The 21079-nt window shown below is 42.9% G+C and overlaps 2 protein-coding genes across 4 annotated transcripts in view; one reads left to right on the top strand and one right to left on the bottom strand.

Annotated features, from left to right (window-relative positions):
• LOC144292684 (glycine N-phenylacetyltransferase-like) overlaps positions 1-21079 on the bottom strand; it is a 73481-nt gene that overhangs the window by 46538 nt on the left and 5864 nt on the right. The window contains exon 1 of one of the 2 annotated variants that reach the window (XM_077863382.1): positions 3231-3585. The exons of the other annotated variant lie outside the window; for it this stretch is intronic. The gene's annotated coding sequence lies outside the window, so the exon portion shown is untranslated. Of the gene's footprint in view, positions 1-3230; positions 3586-21079 lie in introns of those variants that run through there. 2 annotated transcript variants of the gene reach the window in all.
• Positions 7480-19873, top strand: FAM111B (FAM111 trypsin like peptidase B). Of its 2 annotated transcripts, none has more exons than XM_077863378.1 (3): positions 7480-7639; positions 9394-9560; positions 16127-19873. In XM_077863378.1, the coding sequence occupies exons 2-3, from the start codon at positions 9480-9482 to the stop codon at positions 18251-18253; spliced, it is 2208 nt and encodes a 735-aa protein (XP_077719504.1). In that variant the 5' UTR covers positions 7480-7639; positions 9394-9479; the 3' UTR covers positions 18254-19873. The 2 variants fall into 2 exon arrangements, with proteins under 2 accessions (XP_077719504.1, XP_077719505.1); XM_077863379.1 differs by lacking the exon at positions 7480-7639 and adding an exon at positions 7700-7847.

Raw genomic sequence — 21079 nt, forward strand, 5'->3', positions numbered from 1 at the left:
TTGGAATGGTGACTGAAATTTTACAGGTTTCTTTTGTATGTTTTTCTTTTCTTTTTGGCAGTTGATACACTTGCATAGTTTTTCATACTTTAACAGACCATATTGAAAGATCTGAGTCTAAGCCATTCTTGCCTCTCTAAAATAAACTCTATTTGTTCACATCTACCATTCATTTGATATACTACTGGATATTTTATTCAGAATGCTTGCATCTGTATTCATAAGTAAAAACATTCAATAAATATATTTTATTCCTCTTTTGACCAGATTTCCAGCTGTTTATGTGGCTTAATACTGAGCACAGCAGGAAGGCCAGAACTTCTTCCTCACAACTGTTTCCTTTCCTTTTTGTCTGCCCCTGTCTGAGGTTTATGTTCCTATTTACTTACTGTGTGGTTAGAATTCTTCCTCCAGTTTTTTCTACAGATCAGTATGTTAGTGATATGATTTCCGAAGACTCACAAGGCCACAGATATCTTTCTCTGATCCTCAGGGGACTGCCACCCTGTGACCCCTGGCTGACAACATTCTATTTCTTCTGTCTTACACATGATGAATCCAAGGCCCAAAGAAAGAATATCATGGAGCTAGCAAGAAGTGGATAGTTAGCAGTGAGGGCTTTCAGGCTGTGTTTAACGATCAAAAGCAAAAGATAGAAGAGGGCTGAGTCCCATGTCGTGTTTATCAGATGATAAAGGACTGGACAGAGCTGGTGGAGCTTATCCGTCTTCCTGGGGAGTGCTGCGGTGGTTTTGGTGCAGAATCCAGGCCCAGTGACAGTGGGGGGAGCTGATGTCACAGAGGAACTGGTGTGTATCTGCAATCGACTTTGGGGCTAGTTAGGCTAGTTAGGCTACTTCTTCCTGGGTGTGTGCCTCATGCTCACTGATTATGAGTCATATAATCACCTCTACACCCTGTGTAGGTTTCTCAGAAGGTACTCCTTAATTTATGCCCAAACTGGTAAACTTGTGAGATTCGCTTATCATTAGTTCGGAGCACCGTTTGTGTAAGAAGTCAATCCAAGTTCAACTCTCAGCTGCCCTTGGCTCCTGTACAGGAAGTGAGTCAGTTAATGTGAGGACAGGCTGTGCAACCATCCTGTTCAACCTTTCTTCAGGGGCAAATACAGGCACGGAGATTAGATCTCCTGGTTCCTAGCCCAGAACACCTGATACAACCCCACAAGTACCTTAAGAGAGAAGATGCCAAGAGAGACAAGCAGAATCTTTCTCTGAACTAGAACTGAGATCCTTGAGGGTTGTGTGTATGGGACATTTACCTTCCCCTCCTGTGGGGTATAGGCTGAAAAGTGGGAGAGAAGAGGAAGAGACTGCAGCTAACTGAACCAAAGGAAAGGGTTTGGTGCCCCTGGCCCTTGGGATTTGCAAGAATGAAGGGGGGCGGGGGGAGTCACAAACAAGCAGTCATCAATCTTCCCTGTTCTCCCACCTGAGCCGGGGACATTCCACCTCCATCTCCCACCCTTTGGCTCTGTTGCTTTCCTCCTGTAGTCACCAGTGCTGGGACTCCCCCTTGCTCTTCTAGAAGCTAGATACTGATGCAAGGAGACAAAACTAAGCCACTGGAAAATGATCATATTAATTATAGAGTGAAATATAGAATATGAACAACAAAGCAGGATAAGGGGACAGAGGACAACAGAGCAGGGGAGGAGCATATTCTACAAGAAGTGGTCAAGGAAGAGCACCCTGAAAACCTAGTGTTGTTCTGAAGAAGGAAGGGAGTCAGGCACAGATCAGGGTGGAAGTTTCCAGACTGAGGAAGCACTGCAGGAAGTGCCCAAGATGGGCCACCGGGGCGAGTGAAGAAAGGATCTGAAACTTCATTTATATTTTTATCTAAACATGAAAAGTTATTCGTGCCTAAAATTTAATATATTAAGTATTTAAATATATAACGTAAATAAATATATATGGGGTGACTGTTCAACCTGCTATTAGTTATACCAATAGGAAATTAAAAGTTTGAAGATTACCACAGCCCAAGGCAATAATCTCTTGAAAGACCAGGGTAGATTTTCTCCATCATATTATCTGGAACAAAACAGGTATCAATATGCTGTGCCTATCTTTTTTAAAAATCTCCTTTGTCCATTTCTTTATCCTCTACTTCACAGCAGATTCCTTGTTTTCTGTATTTTCTTTTTTTTTAAAGATTTTTTTAAATTTTTGTATTTATTTATTATAGTCACAGAGAGAGAGAGAGAGAGAGAGGCAGAGACACAGGCAGAGGGAGAAGCAGGCTCCATGCACCAGGGAGCCCAACGTGGGATTCGATCCCGGGTCTCCAGGATCGCACCCTGGGCCAAAGGCAGGCGCCAAACCGCTGTGCCACCCAGGGATCCCTGTTTTCTGTATTTTCAATGACAACTAGACCCATGCCTCATAGATGAGTCCTTAATAAAGGAAGAGATGAACAGAAAAAAGGATGAATCAGTGTGGCTAGGTGATTCACCAGACTCCAAGCACTGATGCCACAAAGGCAGCCTTGGCACAATAAAGGCCCTTGGCTTTGGCATCTGACAGGAGTGAAATCATTCAAAGGACCACCCTCAAGCGCTTGACTAACTCTATTTCTTCATCTGTGAAATAGGAAATGAAGATAAATGGATAAGGAAGATGTGGTCTATATATACAATGGAAAAGTACTCAGCCATTAGAAATGACTAATACCCACCATTTGCTTCAACGTGGATGGAACTGGAGGGTGTTCTGCTGAGTGAAATAAGTCAATCGGAAAAGGACAAACATTACATGATTTCACTCATACGGGAAATATAAAAAATAGTGAAAGGGATCATAGGGGAAAGGAGAGAAAATGAGTGGGAAAAATCAGAGAGGGTGACAGAATATGAGAGGCACCTAATTCTGGAAAACGAACAAGAGGTAGTGGAAGGGGAGGTGGGCAGGAGGATGGGGTGACTGGGTGACGGGCACTGAGGGGGATACTTTTTTTGTATATATTTTTTTATTGGAGTTCAATATGCCAACATATAGCATAACACCCAGTGCTCATCCGGCCAAGTGCCCCTATTTATAGTAATGAATTAAGTAGAGAAATAATCCTCCAGACAATCTCAAAGCACCGTGCCTGATGCTTAGTGGACACCTTCCACTCTGTTCTTCTGATCACTACCATCACCACCACTACCACCACCCCCGCCCTCACATCTCCCCACGGTCAGGCACCCAGACCTGGGTACTTACCTGCTAAAGCAATGATAGGTATAACGCCGGCTTTGACCCCTGGAAGCCTTAAACAAAACTTCCAAGGAGATTTTGGATCCAGAGTGATGGACAGACCAGGATCCAGAGTCACGGACCCAGAGACAGGGGAAGTGGGCCTTAGTTAACTGACAGCAAAGCAAGTTGGAAAAAGAGGGATGTGCCAGGCTGAGCTAGAGCCACCACGGACCCTAGTGCTTTCTGGTAGTATATGCCATGGCATAGGACTCTCCCACCTTTCCACTCCATGCCACAAATGCAGCCCCCCAAAAGGTCGGGAAGATATTGGGAGACAGAGAATAAAAGCTGGCAAACCAACACCAACGCTGCATTTAACCTAAAATGAAAGTCAACCCTTAACCATGCCCGCCCCCCTCCCCTTTCCATCAGGCTCGTCCTCTGTCGCCCTCGGCAGACCAGGCTCGGAATTCCGCCCACAGCGGAGAGACTACCCACGGAGAATCCATCCACTGGTACCGGGAACTGGGCTGTTCACCTGCAGGGTCCTTGCAAGGGGACTTCCTGTGCTGACCCCATCCCCAGGAGCTGCCTCTATGAGAGCCTGTGGCCACACAGGGAGGGTCACACGGGGACAAGTGGGGACTATGGGAAGCTGTACTGGAAGGGATCAGGGGCTGGAAAGTGCTGGTTTGGGTTCAGGTCCCCAGGTTGGTGCAAAGGAAACCGAGAAGCAATGGAAGGGGGCTAAAGTCACCAGGCCAGCCAGCTGGGATCCTAATCCTGAATTGCAAATGGCTGTTTGTCTTTTTTCTTTTAAGATTTTATTGATTTATTCATGAGAGACTTAGACAGAGGCAGAGACTTGCAGAACAAGCAGGCTCCATGCAGGGACCTTGACGTTGGACTGGATCCTGGAGATCCAGGATCCTGTCCTGGGCTGAAAGCAGTGCTAAACCGCTGAGCCACCAGGGCTGTCTTTGGGCCAATTGTTGTGTCTCCCTATGGCCACACTTTTTTCTTTCTTTCTTTCTTTCTTTCTTTCTTTCTTTCTTTCTTTCTTTCTTTCTTTCTTTCTTTCTTTTTTAAGATTTTATTTATTTACTCCTGAGATACAGAGAGAGAGAGAGAGAGAGAGAGAGAGGGAGAGAGAGAGATGTAGGCAGAGGGACAGGCAGTCTCCCTGGCGGGAGCCCAGTGCAGGACTCTATCCAGGGATTCCTGGATCTGCCCTGAGCCAGAGGCAGCCACTCAATCTCTGAGCCACCAGGTGTCCCCCACACTTTCCTTTAAATGGGGATAATGGTAGCTGCCTCCTGTGGTTGTTAGAGGATAAAACTAGTTAGTATTTGCAACTACATAGAGCACATTTTGGTCAGTGAAACTAATACTGGCTTTTTTTTTTTGTATATTTTTTTATTAGAGTTCGATTTGCCAACATATAGTATAATGCCCAGTGCTCATCCCGTCAAGTGCCCCCCACAGTGCCCATCGCCCAGTCACCCTATCCCCCTCCCACCTCTCCTTCCACTACCCCTTGTTGGTTTCCCAGAGTTAGGAGTCTGTCATGTTTTGTCACCCTTTCTGATTTTTCCCACTCATTTTCTCTCCTTTCCCTTATATTCCCTTTTACTATTTTTTATATTCCCCGTATGAGTGAAACCATATAACGATTGTCCTTCTTTGATTGACTCACTTCACTCAGCATAACACCCTCCAGTTCCGTCCATGTTGAAGTAAATAGTAGGTATTCATCATTTCTAATGGCTGAGTAATATTCCATTGTATACATAGACCACATCTTCTTTATCCATTCATCTTTTGATGGACACCGAGGCTCCTTCCACAGTTTGGCTATAATGGACATTGCTGCTATAAACATTGGGGTACAGGTGTCTCAGTTTTTCACTGCATCTGTATCTTTGGGGTAAATCCCCAGTAGTGCAATTGCTGGGTCCTAGGGTAGCTCTATTTTTAACTCCTTGAGGAAACTCCACACAGTTTTCCAGAGTGGCTGTACCAGTTCACATTCCCACCAACAGTGCAAGAGGGTTCCCTTTTCTCCACATCCTCTCCAACACTTGTTGTTTTCTGTCTTGTTAATTTTCACCATTCTCACTGGTGTGAGGTGGTATCTCATTGTGGTTTTTTTTTTTTTTTTCATTGTGGTTTTGATCTGTATTTCCCTGATGGCAAGTGATGCATTGGCCATGTGTATATATGTCTTCTTTGGTGAAATATTTTTGGTGAATTTTTTATCTATATCCTAAAAACTACAGAACACTTCTGAAAGAAATTGAAGAAGACACAAAGAGATGGAAAAATATTCCATGCTCATGGATTGGAAGAATTTATATTGTGAAAATGCCAATGCTACCCAGGGCAATTTACACGTTCAATGCAATCACTATCAAAATACTATGCACTTTCTTCAGAGAGTTGGAACAAATAATCTTAAGATTTGTGCTCTTCAGAGACTTGGAACGAATAATCTTAAGATTTGTGCGGAATCAGAAAAGGCCTTGAATAGCCAGGGAAATATTGAAAAAGAAAACCAGAGCTGGGGGCATCACAATGCCAGATTTCAGGTTGTACTACAAAGCTGTGGTCATCAAGACAGTGTGATAGTGGCACAAAAACAGACACATAGATCAATGGAACAGAATAGAGACTCCAGAAATGGGCTCTCAACTCTATGTTCAACTAATATTCGATAAAGCAGGAAAGACTATCCACTGGAAAAAGGACAATCTCTTCAATAAATGGTGCTGGGAAAATTGGACATCCACATGCAGAAAAATGAAACTAGACCAATGTCTTACACCAGACACAAAGTTGAACTCAAAATGGACGAAAGATCTAAATGTGAGACAAAATCCGTCAAAATCCTAGAGGAGAACACAGGCAACACCCTTTTTGAACTTGGCCACAGCGACTTTTTGCAGGATACGTCTATGAAGGCAAGGGAAACAAAAGCAGAAATGAACGATTGGGACTTCATCAAGATAAAGAGCTTTTGCACAGCAAAAGAAACAGTCAACAAAACTAAAAGACAACCTACAGAATGGGAGAAGATATTTGCAAATGACGTATCAGATAAAGGACTAGTATCTAAGATCTATAGAGAACTTATTAAACTCAACCGCAAAGAAACAAACAACCTGATCACGAAATGGGCAAAAGACATGAACAGAAATAACACTGGCTTTAAAGCCGGCCACCAGCAGCACTGGCTGGGGAAGGTAAGCTCCCAGGCACACTCCAGCCTGATGGAGTCGCGCTCCCTGCAGATGCAGCTCAGAAATGTGTTGGACAAGCTGAACTGGGGATTCTTTGATGCATGGTAAACCTTGCGAAGCACTGGTCTGAGCTTCCGCGGTTTGCAAAAGCTGTTCAAGTGACACGTTAGGACAGGAACGGAAGGGGAATCACAGAGGGGCAGACGGCTCTAAGTGACAGATAGGGAGCCTAGAGCCCCAGACGCCGAAGCTTATGAGACTTTGAGATTCATCTCGAGGACACCGCTGCCCCTACTCGCCCCATGGGTGTAGGCAAATCATCCTGATTCCTAATCTGTGAAATGGGGGCAAAAATCAATCCTAACTCTAGGAGCGGCCTCGAAGAACAAAGGAGACCCAAATAAGGCAACTACCAAACAGCCCCCCCCCCCCCCCCCCGCCGGGCCTGGGGATGAGCTAGAGAGACCGAGCAGCCCCGGGTCCCTGAGGCCGCCGGGCGACCTCCCTCCAAGAGGTCGTCGCTGACAGGAGGCTGCTCAGAACCCCGAGTCCCAGGGCAGGGATTGAGGGAGAGCTCAGCCCTCCGGGGTTCAGATGGGGCCTGAGGGTGTGCATCAGCCTCTCCGCGAGGCCGGTTCCTCTGCTGGGGGCGCCGAGCCCCCTAGAAGTCCTAACACTGGAAGGTTCTGCGGGAACCAGCCGCAGGTGGCCGGGGCGCCCCTAGGTCCGGGGGTCCCGGCGCCCACCTGCCAGGCCGCCCTCACTCCCGCCCGACCGCGGAGCTGCAGGGGCGCCGGGGCAGGAGGGCTGAGGCTGCGCCGTCGGTTCCGGGGCGGGACGCGGACCCGGGGGTGCAGGAGGCGGGGTGCGGGCGGGACGGAGCAGCATCAGAGGCCTGGCAAGCGGCTTCCATTTCCGGGAACCCCCGGGGCGCGGGGGCGGGGGGGAGCGCCGGCCCTGGGAAGGGTCCACCCCTCGTTGCCCGGAGGCCGCCAGTGGCACCCGCAGTGATTGCGCTCCTGGCCAATGAGGGCAGACCCCGCCCCTCGCTGCCCGGGGCCCGCGGGAACTTGGGCCCTACGGTTCCACTTTCTCCGGAGCAGGGGCGGGCAGAGAGCCCGCGGACCCGCGCCTTCGCAGCCCTTCCGAGTCCCTGGCAGCGGTCACCGGCACCGAGGGGGCACCTCCGCATCTGTGAGTGGTGCTCGGGTCCTCGCCGGACCTGCAGCTCTCGGGGGTGCCTGTTGACAGCACTAGGCAGGAGGACCTGGGTCCTGAGCCAGGAGGTTCTGGGAGGAGGGGATGCCCAGCCTCCCGAGGTGGGAACCCCCTCACCCGCCCCGCAGCCTCCAAGATCGAGAGGTTTCCTCCTAGAAAGAGATCAGCGAGGAAGCTGTTTCAGGTCCCCTGTGTGTGTGTGTGGGGGGGGCATCGGGAGAACACGGGCGGGGGGGGGGGATGGGGCGCCTTCGAGCGGGCGAGTGGGCGGGGAAATTTCATGCCTACAGCCCTGAGTCTCTGAATCATGATCTTTCAGGGTGGGATCCCGTATCTTCCTTTTTAACAAGCGCAGAGGGGTAATTCTCAGGAACAGTGAAAGTTTGATCCACACCAAACTCCTTCATTTACAAATGAGGAACCTCAGATCCCCAGCAGGGCTGTCAGGAACCGGTTGACATTTGGGGGCGGTTCTCTCCTGGCCTTAGGGACTTTCTTCCATTGCTGCTCTGCTCCTTGCCTTTAGAATATCTGAGAGGAACCCTCTTCATGCAGCTGGACTTCTCTGTGTGTTGGGGGTGGGGGGGGGAGACAGGTCCATTCCCTTCTGTGCCCTGTGACCGCTGCCCCCTCCCTCTCTGTCTTCAGCTCAGGGACTCCAGCTGGCTCAGCTTTCCTGCCCTCTTGCAGCCTGGCCTGGCTGGGCCCCTCAAGCAGTCACCTGCAGTATTCACAGGGGCTGTCTTATTTGTCATTGTCCTTAATTGCATGATGGCCAGTTCTTGCAAATCATCCTTACATGTATTTTGTCCATTTTGTCTTGTTTCATTTTCAGTGTGGAGGGTAAATCTGGTCCCTGTTACATTTGGCTAGAGATTCAAGAGGATAACTGTTTTAATGTCCTTTCCTACTAGTTCAGTCACATGTGTCCCTTCTGGATCTGTTTCTGTTCCTCGGTTTCTTTCTTCGTTACGGGTCCTGTTCTCCTCTGTTTTTCATGCCTGGTAATGTTGTCTTGGACATCAGGCTTTGTGAATTCCACATTTTGGGGTGCCAGAAATGTTTATACTCTCATCGGTATTCTGAAGCTTTGCTCCAGTGCTCAGTTACATTTCTTGGAAGCAGTTTCATCCTTGCAAGTGTTGTCATTAAACGTCCTCAGGTGGGAGCTCAGCAGCCTTCAGTCTAGGGCTACTTTTGTCCCACTATGGAGATGGGACCTTGCTGAATACTCCCCTGCTACCTCATGGTTGATGAAGTTTTCTAGTTTGGCTTTTGGGAGTAGAAACTGTTCTCAGGCCTGTATGACCCTCAGAATTGTCCCACTTTTTCCTTTAGGTGGTTCTACCCCTGGCTTCCAGTAGCTTCCTCACATGCATGGACTGATCTATATTGGGCTGAAATTTCAAGAGCTTCCCACTGCAGATCTCTGATTCTGTGTGTAGCTGTAGCTCTCTCCTCTACAATAGTCTCCCCACAAACTCTGGCTACTTAGGCTTCCTATGGCCCTGAGCTTATCTTCTCAACTCGAGGAAACTTCCAGGCTCTGCTGCCTCCCTTCCCTAAGATTTAGTCTGTAAACACTCCTCAGGAAGAAAGCTAGAGGTTCAGAAGTATTACTTCATTTGAGTTCTCTCTCTTGGGGAGGGTGGTGGGAGATCACTGTTCTGCACTGCCTAAGGCCCAATGTTTCAAAGTTGTTTCAAAGATCCATCTTCCATTTGTTTCAGCCATTGCAAGAGTGAGAGTAAATCCAATCCTTGCCTCTCTAAATTGGCCAGTCGTGGAAGTGAGTCATAGTTTCTTAGAAGTCATCATGAATTCCCAGAAACCTGAAGACAACAAGGCATTCACTACTGCAGAATATGGCCAGAGTACCAGCCCTGAAGATCCAGAGGTAGGTCTACATTTTAACAACTCATTGTTAGAACAGCATACTCTAACCATGACACAGGATCGTGGAAAGAGATAAACTCGTATTGAATGGCACTTATAGAACCTTCCTCTGTGTTGTAGAAAATACGTTTGGGGAGATCACATCTAGAAGTGCTTGTGCAAAACCAAATGACAGTGTACAGATCAGCAGTGCAAAGTGGGCCTTGTTAGACAACACTGTGGCTAACGAATATTGTAGGTACTCGATATATAGGACAGACAGGCAAAAATAATACAGTTACTGCTTACCAAGAAATTAGTGTGTACCTGAAATTATTCTTGCAACTTCCTGTGGATTAGCTCCTCTGACATTTAATAAAACAATAGATATTGTTGTCATCCCTATTTTAAAAATGAAGAAACTGAAACCCACCTTTCTTAAAGTTGCAAAAAATTATGAACTTCAGTTGAGGATTTGAATCCAGGCAGTTGGACTTCAGAGTTGGTTTTTGCCAATACAAAATATGCAAAGTGATACTACCAAATCAGGATACAAACAAGTGTTTTGGAGTACAGCCAGAAGAATGCTTCATTTACACTCAAGAAATTAAGGCAGTATCATCTGACAAAGATCTTACAGGATGAATAGAATTGCACCAGGGAAATGTATCCAGTATGAAGGAATAGTGTGAGTCAAGTCATACACACATAAAATATATGTGGGAGCAGTATAGCCAGGCTTGATGGTGTGTAAGAATTTAAGAACATGGTAGGCTAATAAAGCTGGAAAGATAGTTTGGGAGAAGATTACAGTAGGCTTTATTTCAATGAGAGCTCCTATCAGGAAAACATCATCCAATGGTGAAATAATGAATTGGATTCCTTGAATTAAAATTAAATAAAATATAAAATTAATTTCTTCTAATCACTAGCCACATTTCAAGTGTTTCCTAGCCTTGTGTGGGTAATGGCCACCATAGTGGACAAACAGGTAGAGAACGTTTCCATCATTGCAGAGAGCTCCATTGGACAATGCTGCTCTAGACTCAGGACCTCTCTGGCCTTGCTACTCCAAGTGTGGTCCACACACACCAGCAGCATTAGTCTTGCCTGAGGGCTTGTGAGCTCTCTCTGTGATCTGCATTCTAACAAGACCCCAACCCCAGATGATTCATAGGCACATTAAAGCTAGAGAAACACTGATCTGAAGTACTCTTCTCCTTGGACATTTTATATGGTGAATATTTCTTTAGCTTATATAATAGTGATTCCAAATTGGAAATTTTTAACCCTTGAGAAATAAAATGGATTCATGGTTCACATGTCAGAAACATGCAGAGCTCAGCTGAGCTTTAATGCAGCAGCAGGCAGTTGTTTCAAGGATTTGTTTGTTTCCCTTCTCTATACTCTGCCTCTCATGTTGTCCTGACTGGCCTTCTGCATAGTGACAACAGAAGTTCAGTAATATCAGAGTGCATGCCTGCATCTGCTGCCATTCCCATGGAGTCCATCCTGGTCCCCTGAGAAAACTTCCTTTGGCATGTCACTTTCCCAAGCTAAGTAGTTCCACTATTCCTGCACAAAACCATGTGACTGAGAGGAAGCAAGGCCTGTTCCTGAATGGGCATGAATTCATTTTTGTACATGCTGTTTTGGAAGACAGCTGCACTATTCTTTATATCCTTGAACTCCTTGCTTAAAAACTTGGGTTTTATGCTGTATGAGAAGAAGTGTGTATAGGTTTTAGCCTTGTGGTTTTTTTTTAAAAAGATTTTATTTATTTATTCATGAGAGACAGAGAGGAAGGCAGAGACATAGGCAGAGAGAGAAGCAGGCTCCCTGCGGGGAGTCCAACATGGGACTTGACCCAGGATCCCTGGATCACTCCCTGAGCCGAAAGCAGATGCTCAACCACTGAGCCACCCAGGCGTTCCTAGCCTTGTGTTTTTAAGGATGAGATTTAATTTAAACATTAAGCTAAGTTATTCATCTTAAAATGCATAGGGCTACACTGTTCACTATGGTAGCCACCAGCTACATGTGGCTATTTCAATTTCAGTTCAACTTAAATAAAGTTAAATAATGAAAGGGTGAATAATTCAGACCCTCACTCACAGTAAGGGCACATCTTCATCAGTTACCTATGAGTAAATATAAGAAACGATTTGTAAATCCTTCTGGATAAAAATTACAAACTTTTATTGTAAGACAATGAAAGGAGACCTATATTAATGTTGACCTGTAAGATATTCACAAATAGGAAAGCTTAGCATTCTTCAGATGTCAGTCCTTCTTAAATTTATGTACTGGTTTAATACAATCTCAGAAGTATGGTATTTTTTGTGGCACTTAACAAGAACACTGAAAGTTAATGGAAGAACAAAGGACCAACAGCCAAGACATTTATGAGGATAGAGAGTAAAGTGAGGAATTTTTCCTATCAGATATGAATGCTTATTAGAGGGGTATAGTAATTAAGACAGTATTTCACCAGATAGAGAAAACTGTACCACTGGAAGAGAGCAGAGAGACAAACCATAAAATATATGAAAATATCTTTGTATTGGTTTGTCAGGGCTGCTGTAACAAAATACCACAAATTGGGTGGCTTTAACATCATACATGTACTGTCTCATGGTTTTTGAGTTTCAGAGCCCAAGGTCAAGGTGTCAGTAGGGTCTGTGAAGGCTGTGAGGGAAGGATCAGAGACCTCTCTCCTTGGCTTTGGGGTGGCCATCTTTCTCATTTGTCTCTTCATATGGTCTTCCCTGAATGTATGTCTGTGTCTCTCTCCCAGGTTCCCCTCTTTATAAGGACCTGAGTCATATTGGATTAGAGTCCCCCCCACTCAGTATGACTTCATCTGAACTAATTAGAGCTACAACAAACGTCTTTCCAAAAAAGTCACATTCTGAGGTGCTGGGGGTTAGGTCTTCCACATATAACTTTGGGATGGGGGGTGTACAGTTCAACCTGTACTCTCATATGGCAAAACTGGCGATTAAGGTCAGTGGAGAAAGGATGAACAATTCGGTATTAGTGTTGGAATAACTATTTATCTCTGTAGGAAAACTTTTTTAAAAACTGAAGCCTCCCTCAGGCTATATACAAAAATAATTTCAGATTAAATTTTAAATTAAAATTTCAGAATTGAATGGGAGAAGCAAGCCTTTACAATTTTTAGGAAAAGAAATAGATTAATTGGGGCACCTGTGTAGTTCAGCTGGTTAAGGACCTGCCTTTAGCTCGGGTCATGATCATGGCCTCAGATGGAGACCTGTGTCAGGCTCCCTGCTCAGTGGGGAGCCTGCTTCCTCTCCCCTGCCACTGCTCTCCTAATATCTCTCTCTCTCTCTCTCTCTCAAGTAAATAAATAAATAAAATCTTTAAAAAAGAAGAAGAAGAAATAGATTAATTCTACCAAGGTAACCTTATGACATAGAATAGAATGATGAATAAATGCGACAATATAAAACTAAGGATTTCCAATCTTGAATGACACCTAATAAGAATGAAAAAGCAAGCCAGATACTCAGAGAGTATATTTAACACATAATGATAAATAACTTGCATCTAGAATATAAAAGGAGCTTCAATAATGAAAAGGAAAATAGTCCTATAGAAAAATGGGCAAGAGACATGAACAGACAGAAGCATGAAACTCCCATTAGTAATTAAACTAATTTAAAAAGATGCCATTCCATACCCACAAGATTGGCAAACGTAGACAGCTGGGCAATATTAACTTTTGATGAGGATGTAGATGTAATGAGAACTTTATTGCCCACTGGTGGACGTGCAAGGTGGTACAACCATTCTGTAAATAATATGGTAATTTTAATAAAGTCAAGTATTCAGAGATCCTGAAAGTGAGCAGTCCCATTCCTACCCCTGAGAGAGACACTCTTGCACAAGTGCAGCGGGAAACATATTCAAGGATATTCACAGCAGGAAGGTACCATGTTTTTAATAGGAAGAAACCAGGAAACAAATATGCATCAACATTTAATGGCTTCAGTGGATTCTCTCTAACTGTAGACGTGAATGTAGGACTCCATCAGTTAGAATCAATCTCAGAAAAGTAGTGAAACAAATCACAAAACAGACTTAATAGGATGCCTTTCCATAAAATCAAAACAAACCACAACCATACAGTGCAGTACTTATATTTCAACAACATATGTGTACGTCCTTAAAGAAATGTAAAGCAAGAATTAGTTTAAAACAAATTCAGGATGAGTGTTTTCCTATCAGAAAGAGAGAGATATATATAAGATAAAAGAAGAGTCACTTATAAATTGTAATATGCTGTTTCTTATCAAGGAGGTTGATATAGAGATGTTTATTAGGAGATGTCATACGCTGCTTTTGCATGAATCATACATTTCAAGTATATATTTTTTTAAATGGCATGTAAGAGGTAAAATAAAGGAAGAAGCTAAGGGTGGTTCGCAGAGTGCTAGCCTGGAAGTTCGGGTGGGTGGTGACACCATTAACCCAGCTCAAGACTCAAGAAACCCAGGAATAAGGGAAAGATTGAGAGTAAGTTTTACTACAACATTTTGGAAAGTGTTCAGGGTGAAATGTCCCTGATGTATCCAGGAGTAGATGCTGATGATCCAACACAGTATTAATATCTGGAACTCAAATGAGAGGACATTGCTGCAGATACAAATTTTGACAAGAAGTAGTAGCTTAAAATGTGAAGGAAAAGGAAAACATCATGAGAGGAGGAAACTCACTGTGCCTAAAACCAAAGCTCATTCAATTTCACTGGCCTCCTGGGATCCCTGGGTGGCGCAGCGGTTTGGCGCCTGCCTTCGGCCCAGGGCGCGATCCTGGAGACCCGGGATCGAATCCCACGTCAGGCTCCCGGTGCATGGAGCCTGCTTCTCCCTCTGGCTCTCTCTCTCTCTCTCTGTCTCTCAGTCTTTCATGAATAAATAAATAAATAAAATCTTTAAAAAAAAAAAACAACACAATTTCACTGGCCTCCTAAGCAAACCAAGCCCCTCTGTCCCTCCTGAGTTTACTCTCTCCAGCTTTATTCCTCTGTTCATATAGAGTAGGTCTGAGGCTTGAGAATCCACAAAAATACCCATCTAAATTCTACTAAGTGCTATGGTGTCATGTAATTCACTTATGTCCTTGGTTTCAATTCCTGTTCCCATCAGATTATCATTTTTCCCAGACTGTTGACAATTGGTTGTATGTGTATATGTTTTTGAAAAGGTCTATTTATTTGTATATGACCATGTATATGTACTTGTATATCTATCTCAAACCAGCATTTATCAATCATTTTAGTGTATCGTGTATTTCCTTAGTACTATTGAAACGTGTACAGATTAGAAACTAAACAGATCATTAGGGGGAATTTTTGAAAGGTGAGTTTCAAATGTCTGAGAAGTACATTAAATAAGTCCAGCCTTACTAGTAAGTAATGCAGATTTTAAAAACAGTCAAATGAGGGGCACCTGGGTGGCGCAGTGGTTAAGCATTTGCCCTGAGCCATGATCCAGGGGTCCTGGGATAGAGTCCCTCATTGGGCTCCCCACAGGGAGCCTGCTTCTCCCTTGCCTATGTCTCTGCCTCTCTCTGTCTGTCTCTCATGGATAAATAAGTAAAATCTTTAAAAAAAAAAAAAAGAGCCAAATTAAATGGCATTTACTTATCAATTGGAACACACTTGAAATAACAGTCCTAAAATCCTTTGGAGGAGTCAACCATAAGTTTGGCCTCTTTGGGAAGCAAGGGGAGAAGGAGAAGGATGAATCAGTGTAATTTTTCTGAAAAGCAGTTTGGCAGCATAGATGTTGTGAAGTATATTATAACCTTAGTCTCAGAATTTCTACAGCTCAAAATCTCCCTTAGGGAAATGTTCAGATGTTCAGACAGAATGTTTTGTGTATGGAAATGTTTGTCATATTGAGAGTAGTTAAAAACTGGAAACAATCTAAATATCCATCAGCAGGGGGATCCCTGGGTGGCGCAGCGGTTTAGCGCCTGCCTTTGGCCCAGGGCGCGATCCTGGAGACCCGGGATTGAATCCCACATCGGGCGCCCAGTGCATGGAGCCTGCTTCTCCCTCTGCCTGTGTCTCTGCCTCTCTCTCTGTGTGTGTGTGACTATCATAAATAAATTTAAAAAAAATTTTTAAAAATAATAAATAAATATCCATCAACAGAAGAATGAATTAGAAATTATTGTACAGTGAAATACGCTGTGGCCCCTCAAACGGTGTTTTCAGACGTTGTTTGATGGCATGTAATGTCATTAAATATGCATGTTTCATGACATGTCAGTCGATGGCAGATTGCTTAATGAAGAGTAAATTCTTGCAGCTTAGCACAATTTAAGGAACGTAAGATTTGTATCTGCATGAAAATTATAGATTCAAATAAAACAACATGCAGAATGGTTATCTCTGGTGATGGAATAATGATTGGTATTTTTTCTCCATTATTCATTATCTGTGATATTATCTAATTCTTCTACATGGTATCTATTAGTTCTATAATGAGAGAAACATGAAACATTATTAGTAAAGGTGATTCTTACTAAGTTCATAATCTTTCCTTTTTTAAGGATACTGTCATGGAGCAGACACGTCCTGGCACACCTGCTGCTCATTCTCTATCTGACATTAAAGACTGGAGCAAGACCATTAAGCTTAAAAGTGAAGTCAAGCATGAAGCATCTATGGAAATTCAGAAGCCAGACGTGGGGACCAGTAAAAAATGTTCTTTTACTTTTACCTTGAATGAAAATGTCAGGAAGTCAGACCGTAGTGTGTTTACAGCACATGGTAAACACACTGAGAGTATCTACTCCGCCCTGAAAGCTAATGACAATTTCAAAGAAAGGATGCAGAATCATCTCAATAAAAACATCCTTGTTTATGAAGAAAAGACAATAGATGGATATGTAAATTTAGGAATGCCTCTCAAGTGCCTACCTAGAGATTCCCATTTTAAAATAACGTTTGGTCAAAGAAAGTGTAACCAGGAAGATGACCAGATGTTCCGCCAATGTGAAAATCCAAACGTGGAATGCATTCTTTTTCACGTGGTTGCTGTTGGAAAGAGTATAAAAAAGATTCTGAAGATCAAGGAACTGCATGAAAGAGGAAGTACAGTTTGTGTCTATGCTTTAAAGGGTGAGACTATCCAAGAAGCTCTAAGCAAGGATGGCCGATTTCGGTCTGACCTCGATGAATTTGAATGGAAAGTAATGGAAGATCATCAGAAAATTCATGGGAAACAGTCCCTGGTGGATGAAGTATCTGGAAAAACCTTAGAGATGGACATTTTTAAGAAACGAAATGTCAGGGCAGGTGCCCATAAAAAAATTAAACAGGAGAGTGAAAGTGCCACTGATGAGATCAGTCCCTTTGAACAGCTACAGTCTGAGATCATAGAACACAAACCAGAGACAGATGGGGAAACCGAAGATGTAGAATCCAAGAAAGAAGAAACTGTCTCACTTCAGAGTCTGGGGCATGATATTGAACGTAAAAAACGACGCACAATTTTCAGAATTAGGGATTATTACACTAATAGTGTGCAGAGAAAATACGGGAGGAGCAGCTCAAGACATAGGCAAAGGCCCCATGTGGGTATGCAGCATGTTATTAATCAAACTATCCAGAGGACGGCAACTAACGTCTGGCTAAAGAATTGCCAAGTGTTGAGCAAAGTTATAATGGATCAGTATCCAAATTTTAATGAAGAGGCACGTTGGATGAGAAACTATTTTCGGGATGAGCAGAAGAAAGCCAAAGTGCCAGCATCTCAACAATTCAACATATATAAAAAGTACTTTGCAAAAGTGACTGAAAATTCTACTTCAGTTGCAACCTGCGAAGACCTTATTCATCTTAGTAAGTCAGTTGGGTTCATGATGTGGTATAATAATGGAAACATGGGGACTGCTACTTGCTTTGTCTTCAATCATGGTTATATTTTCACCTGTCGACATGTAATCAATAAAATAGTGGGAGAAGGCACAGATCTAAATTTGTGGCCAGAGATAATAAGCCAATGTGCAAAGGTAACTTTCAGTCATAAAAGGTTCCTCCCTGATAATCAAGATTGGTATGCCCTTGATCCATGGTTTGGAGTGTCTGATGGAAATCTAGATTATGCCATTTTAAAGCTAAGCCAACATCAAAATGGATTTCCTCCAGGCCTGTTTAGACAAATTTCCTCTCAACAGTCCAGTGATTTGATTTATATAATTGGTCACCCAGAAGGCCAGGTCAAGAAAATAGATGGTTGTGCTGTGATTCCAATAAATCAGCGGATGGAGAGATATGCAGAACAACTCCAAGATGAGATGGTAGGATCCAATGCTGCTACTTACAATGCTTTCCCCATGTTTACCCAGAGAAGTTTCCTACCAGAAGTTTGGAGCAATGACACACTTAGTTATGATACCTGTTTTTCTAGTGGATCCTCTGGCTCCCCAGTATTTAGTGCATCAGGCCAATTGGTTGCTATGCATACCATTGGGCATTTTTACAAACGTGGAGAGAATGTCCATGCCATTATTGAATTTGGCTATTTGATGAATTCAATTCTTTGTGATATTAAACAGAAAAGCGAGAGCTTCTATCAATTCTTAATGGAAGATAAAACTGAGAACTGCACCAAAGACTATACCATACAAGAGTTGTCACTTCAAGAATATCAGATTGAACCCATGGAACACTAGAGAAAAGATTTTTTGTTCCAGAAAATATGCCAATAATTTAGAGTATTTGGGGCTGTTTCCTTAAAGTAGAGTGAATATTCCTCTTTAATTAGAAATCTTTAGAGAATCACTTGGGTGTGCAAAACATATATAAGAGTTCAAGTAGATTCTCATATATTTTCCTATTGTTTTTTTTTTTAATTGAAACAATCTCAAGCCTCAACTTAAACTATTTAGCTCTGTTATATACATACACAGTATTTGGTATTTGCCATTCTAATGCTTCAGATGATATATCCACACCATCTTCCTAAATAGTGAAGTGCCCTATGTTCCCTGAATTAAAAAATAATGGCAACATACACCTTTAGAGTGAAGTAAATAATTCTTTGATAATCTTAATTTTTTCCCTTTTGTGCCACCTGTAAATCAGCCTCTATTGCAAATGACACATGAAAATCTCAGATTTTCTGTTCTTTCCTCTAGTTTTGTCATTCTCTGGAATGTAGAAGTGTGATTTGCTCAGTCTTCATTCCTGACCTCTCATATTCAGAGTCTATACCACTAAAAACTAAGCATATCAGCCATCAAGCTATATTACAAAGCTGTTATCATGAAGACATCATGATGTACTGGTACAAAACAGACACATAGATCAATGGGACAGAAGAGAGAACCCAGAGATTGACCTATAACTATAAGGTCAACTAATTTTTGACAAAATAGGAAAGAATATCCAATTGAAAGAAGGCAGTCTCTTCAACATATGGTGTTGGGAAACCTGAACGATGAGATGCAAAAGAATGAACTGTACCACTTTCTTACACCATACACAAAAATAAATCCAAAATTGATGGAAGACCTAAATGTGAGACAGGAAACCATAAATATCCTAGGGGAGAACACAGGCAGCAACCTCTTTGACCTTGGCCATAGTAACTTCTTATTAGATGTGTCACCAGAGGCAAGAGAAACAAAAGCAAAAATGAAATATTGGAACCTCATCAAGATAAAAAAAACTTCTGCACAGTAAAGGAAACAATCAACAAGACTAAAAGGCAGCCTATGGGATGAGAAAAGATATTTGCCAATGACATATCAGAAGAAGGGTTAGTATCCAAAATCAACAAAGTACTTATCAAACTCAACACCCAAAAAACAAATAATCAAATTAAGAAATTATCAGAAGACATGAATAGACATTTTTCCAGAGAAGACATCCCAAATAACCAATAGATACATGGAAAGATGCTCAACATCACTCATCATCAGGGAAATCAAAATCAAAACTGCAATAAGATACCACCTTACACCTGTCAGAATGGCTAAAATTAACAACAGAAGAAACAACAAACATCAGAGAGGATGCAGAGAAAGGGGAACCCTCTTACACTGTTGATGAGAATGAAAACTAATGTAGCCACTCTGGGTAACAGTGTGAAGGTTCCTCAACAAGTTAAAAACAGAAGCATTCTGGGCAGCCTGGGTGGTTCGGAGGTTTAGCGCCGCCTTCAGCCCATTGCATGTTCCTGGAGACCCGGGATCGAGTCCCACATCGGGCTCCCTGCATGGAGCCTGCTTCTCCCTCTGCCTGTGTCTCCGCCTCTCTCTCTCTCTCTCTCTCTCTCTCTCATGAATAAATAAAATCTTAAAAAGAAAACAGAAGTATTCTATGATCCAGCAATTGCACTACTAGATAGTTACCTAAAGGATACAAAAATACAGATTCAAAGTGTCACATATACCTCAATGTTTATAGAAGCATTGTCAACAGTAGCCAAACTATGGAAAGAGCCTAAATGTTCATCAACTGATGAATGGATAAAGATGTGGTACATATACACATACATATACATATATATATATATATATTATTCAGCCATCAAAAGGAATGAAATATTGCCATTTGCAGCAACATGGATGGAGCTAGAGGGTATTATACTAAGCGAAATAGATCAGTCAGAGAAAGATACCATATGCTTTCAGTCATGTGGAATTTAAGAAACAAAGCAGATGGACATTTGGGAAGGTGGGGGGGGGGGGGAAGAAGAGAAAGGGAAACAAACCAGAAGAGACTCTTTAGGATAGAGAATAAACTGAGGGTTGGTGGAGGGACGTGGGTGGAGCATGGACTAAATGGGTGATGAGTATGGAGGAGAGCACTTGTCTTGTTGAGCACTGAGTGTTGTAGGTAAGTGATGAGTCACTAAACTTCACTCCTGAAAACAATATTATACTATATGTTAACTAGAGTTTAAATAAAAATTTGAAGAAGGTAAAGAAATTTCTAATTTGCACCTAAGATTGTAAATCAGATTCCTCGAAATAGAGGCACTTGCCTCTTATTAGAAGACAGAACTAAGATGGAGATGATCTGTTTTCTCCATCTTTTAGCAAACAATGTTAAAGAAAAATGAATGTCTAGAGATAATAGTGTTCACCATGGTAAATGTCTATCCTTAGCTTCATGTGTATCTAGGAGTGATTGCAAGCACTAGCAGCAGCCAAACTCTGTATCTCAGTGTCTGTTCATTCACTTTAATAGTGTGGCGAGGCATTGTAACAGCTTCCCCATCCAGCTTCCTGATTCCTGGTTTGCAGCTGAAAGGGTATGTTCTTGAACGCCATTCCAGTGTTGGCCCCTTGAATCCCTCCCACTGCTTTTTTGTCATTCTAAAGATGTTCTAGGGATGCGTGGGTGGCTCATTTTTGGGCTAAGCATCAAACTTGGTTTCAGTTTGGGTCATGATCTCATGGGTCATGGGATTCAGACCTGCATCCGGCTCTGCACTCAGCATGGAGTCAGCTTGAAAAATTCTCTCCTTCTGTCCTTTCCCACCTCACAAA

The sequence above is a fragment of the Canis aureus genome, chromosome 21 (genome assembly GCF_053574225.1).
Source record: "Canis aureus isolate CA01 chromosome 21, VMU_Caureus_v.1.0, whole genome shotgun sequence".
In the NCBI taxonomy this organism is placed as follows: domain Eukaryota; kingdom Metazoa; phylum Chordata; class Mammalia; order Carnivora; family Canidae; genus Canis; species Canis aureus.

Coding starts and splice junctions, on each gene's coding strand:
- FAM111B (XM_077863378.1), top strand. CDS start 9,480: ATGAATTCCCAGAAACCTGAAGACAACAAGGCATTCACTACTGCAGAA. Junction 9,561..16,126: donor CCAGCCCTGAAGATCCAGAG/GTAGGTCTACAT, acceptor TCCTTTTTTAAG/GATACTGTCATGGAGCAGAC.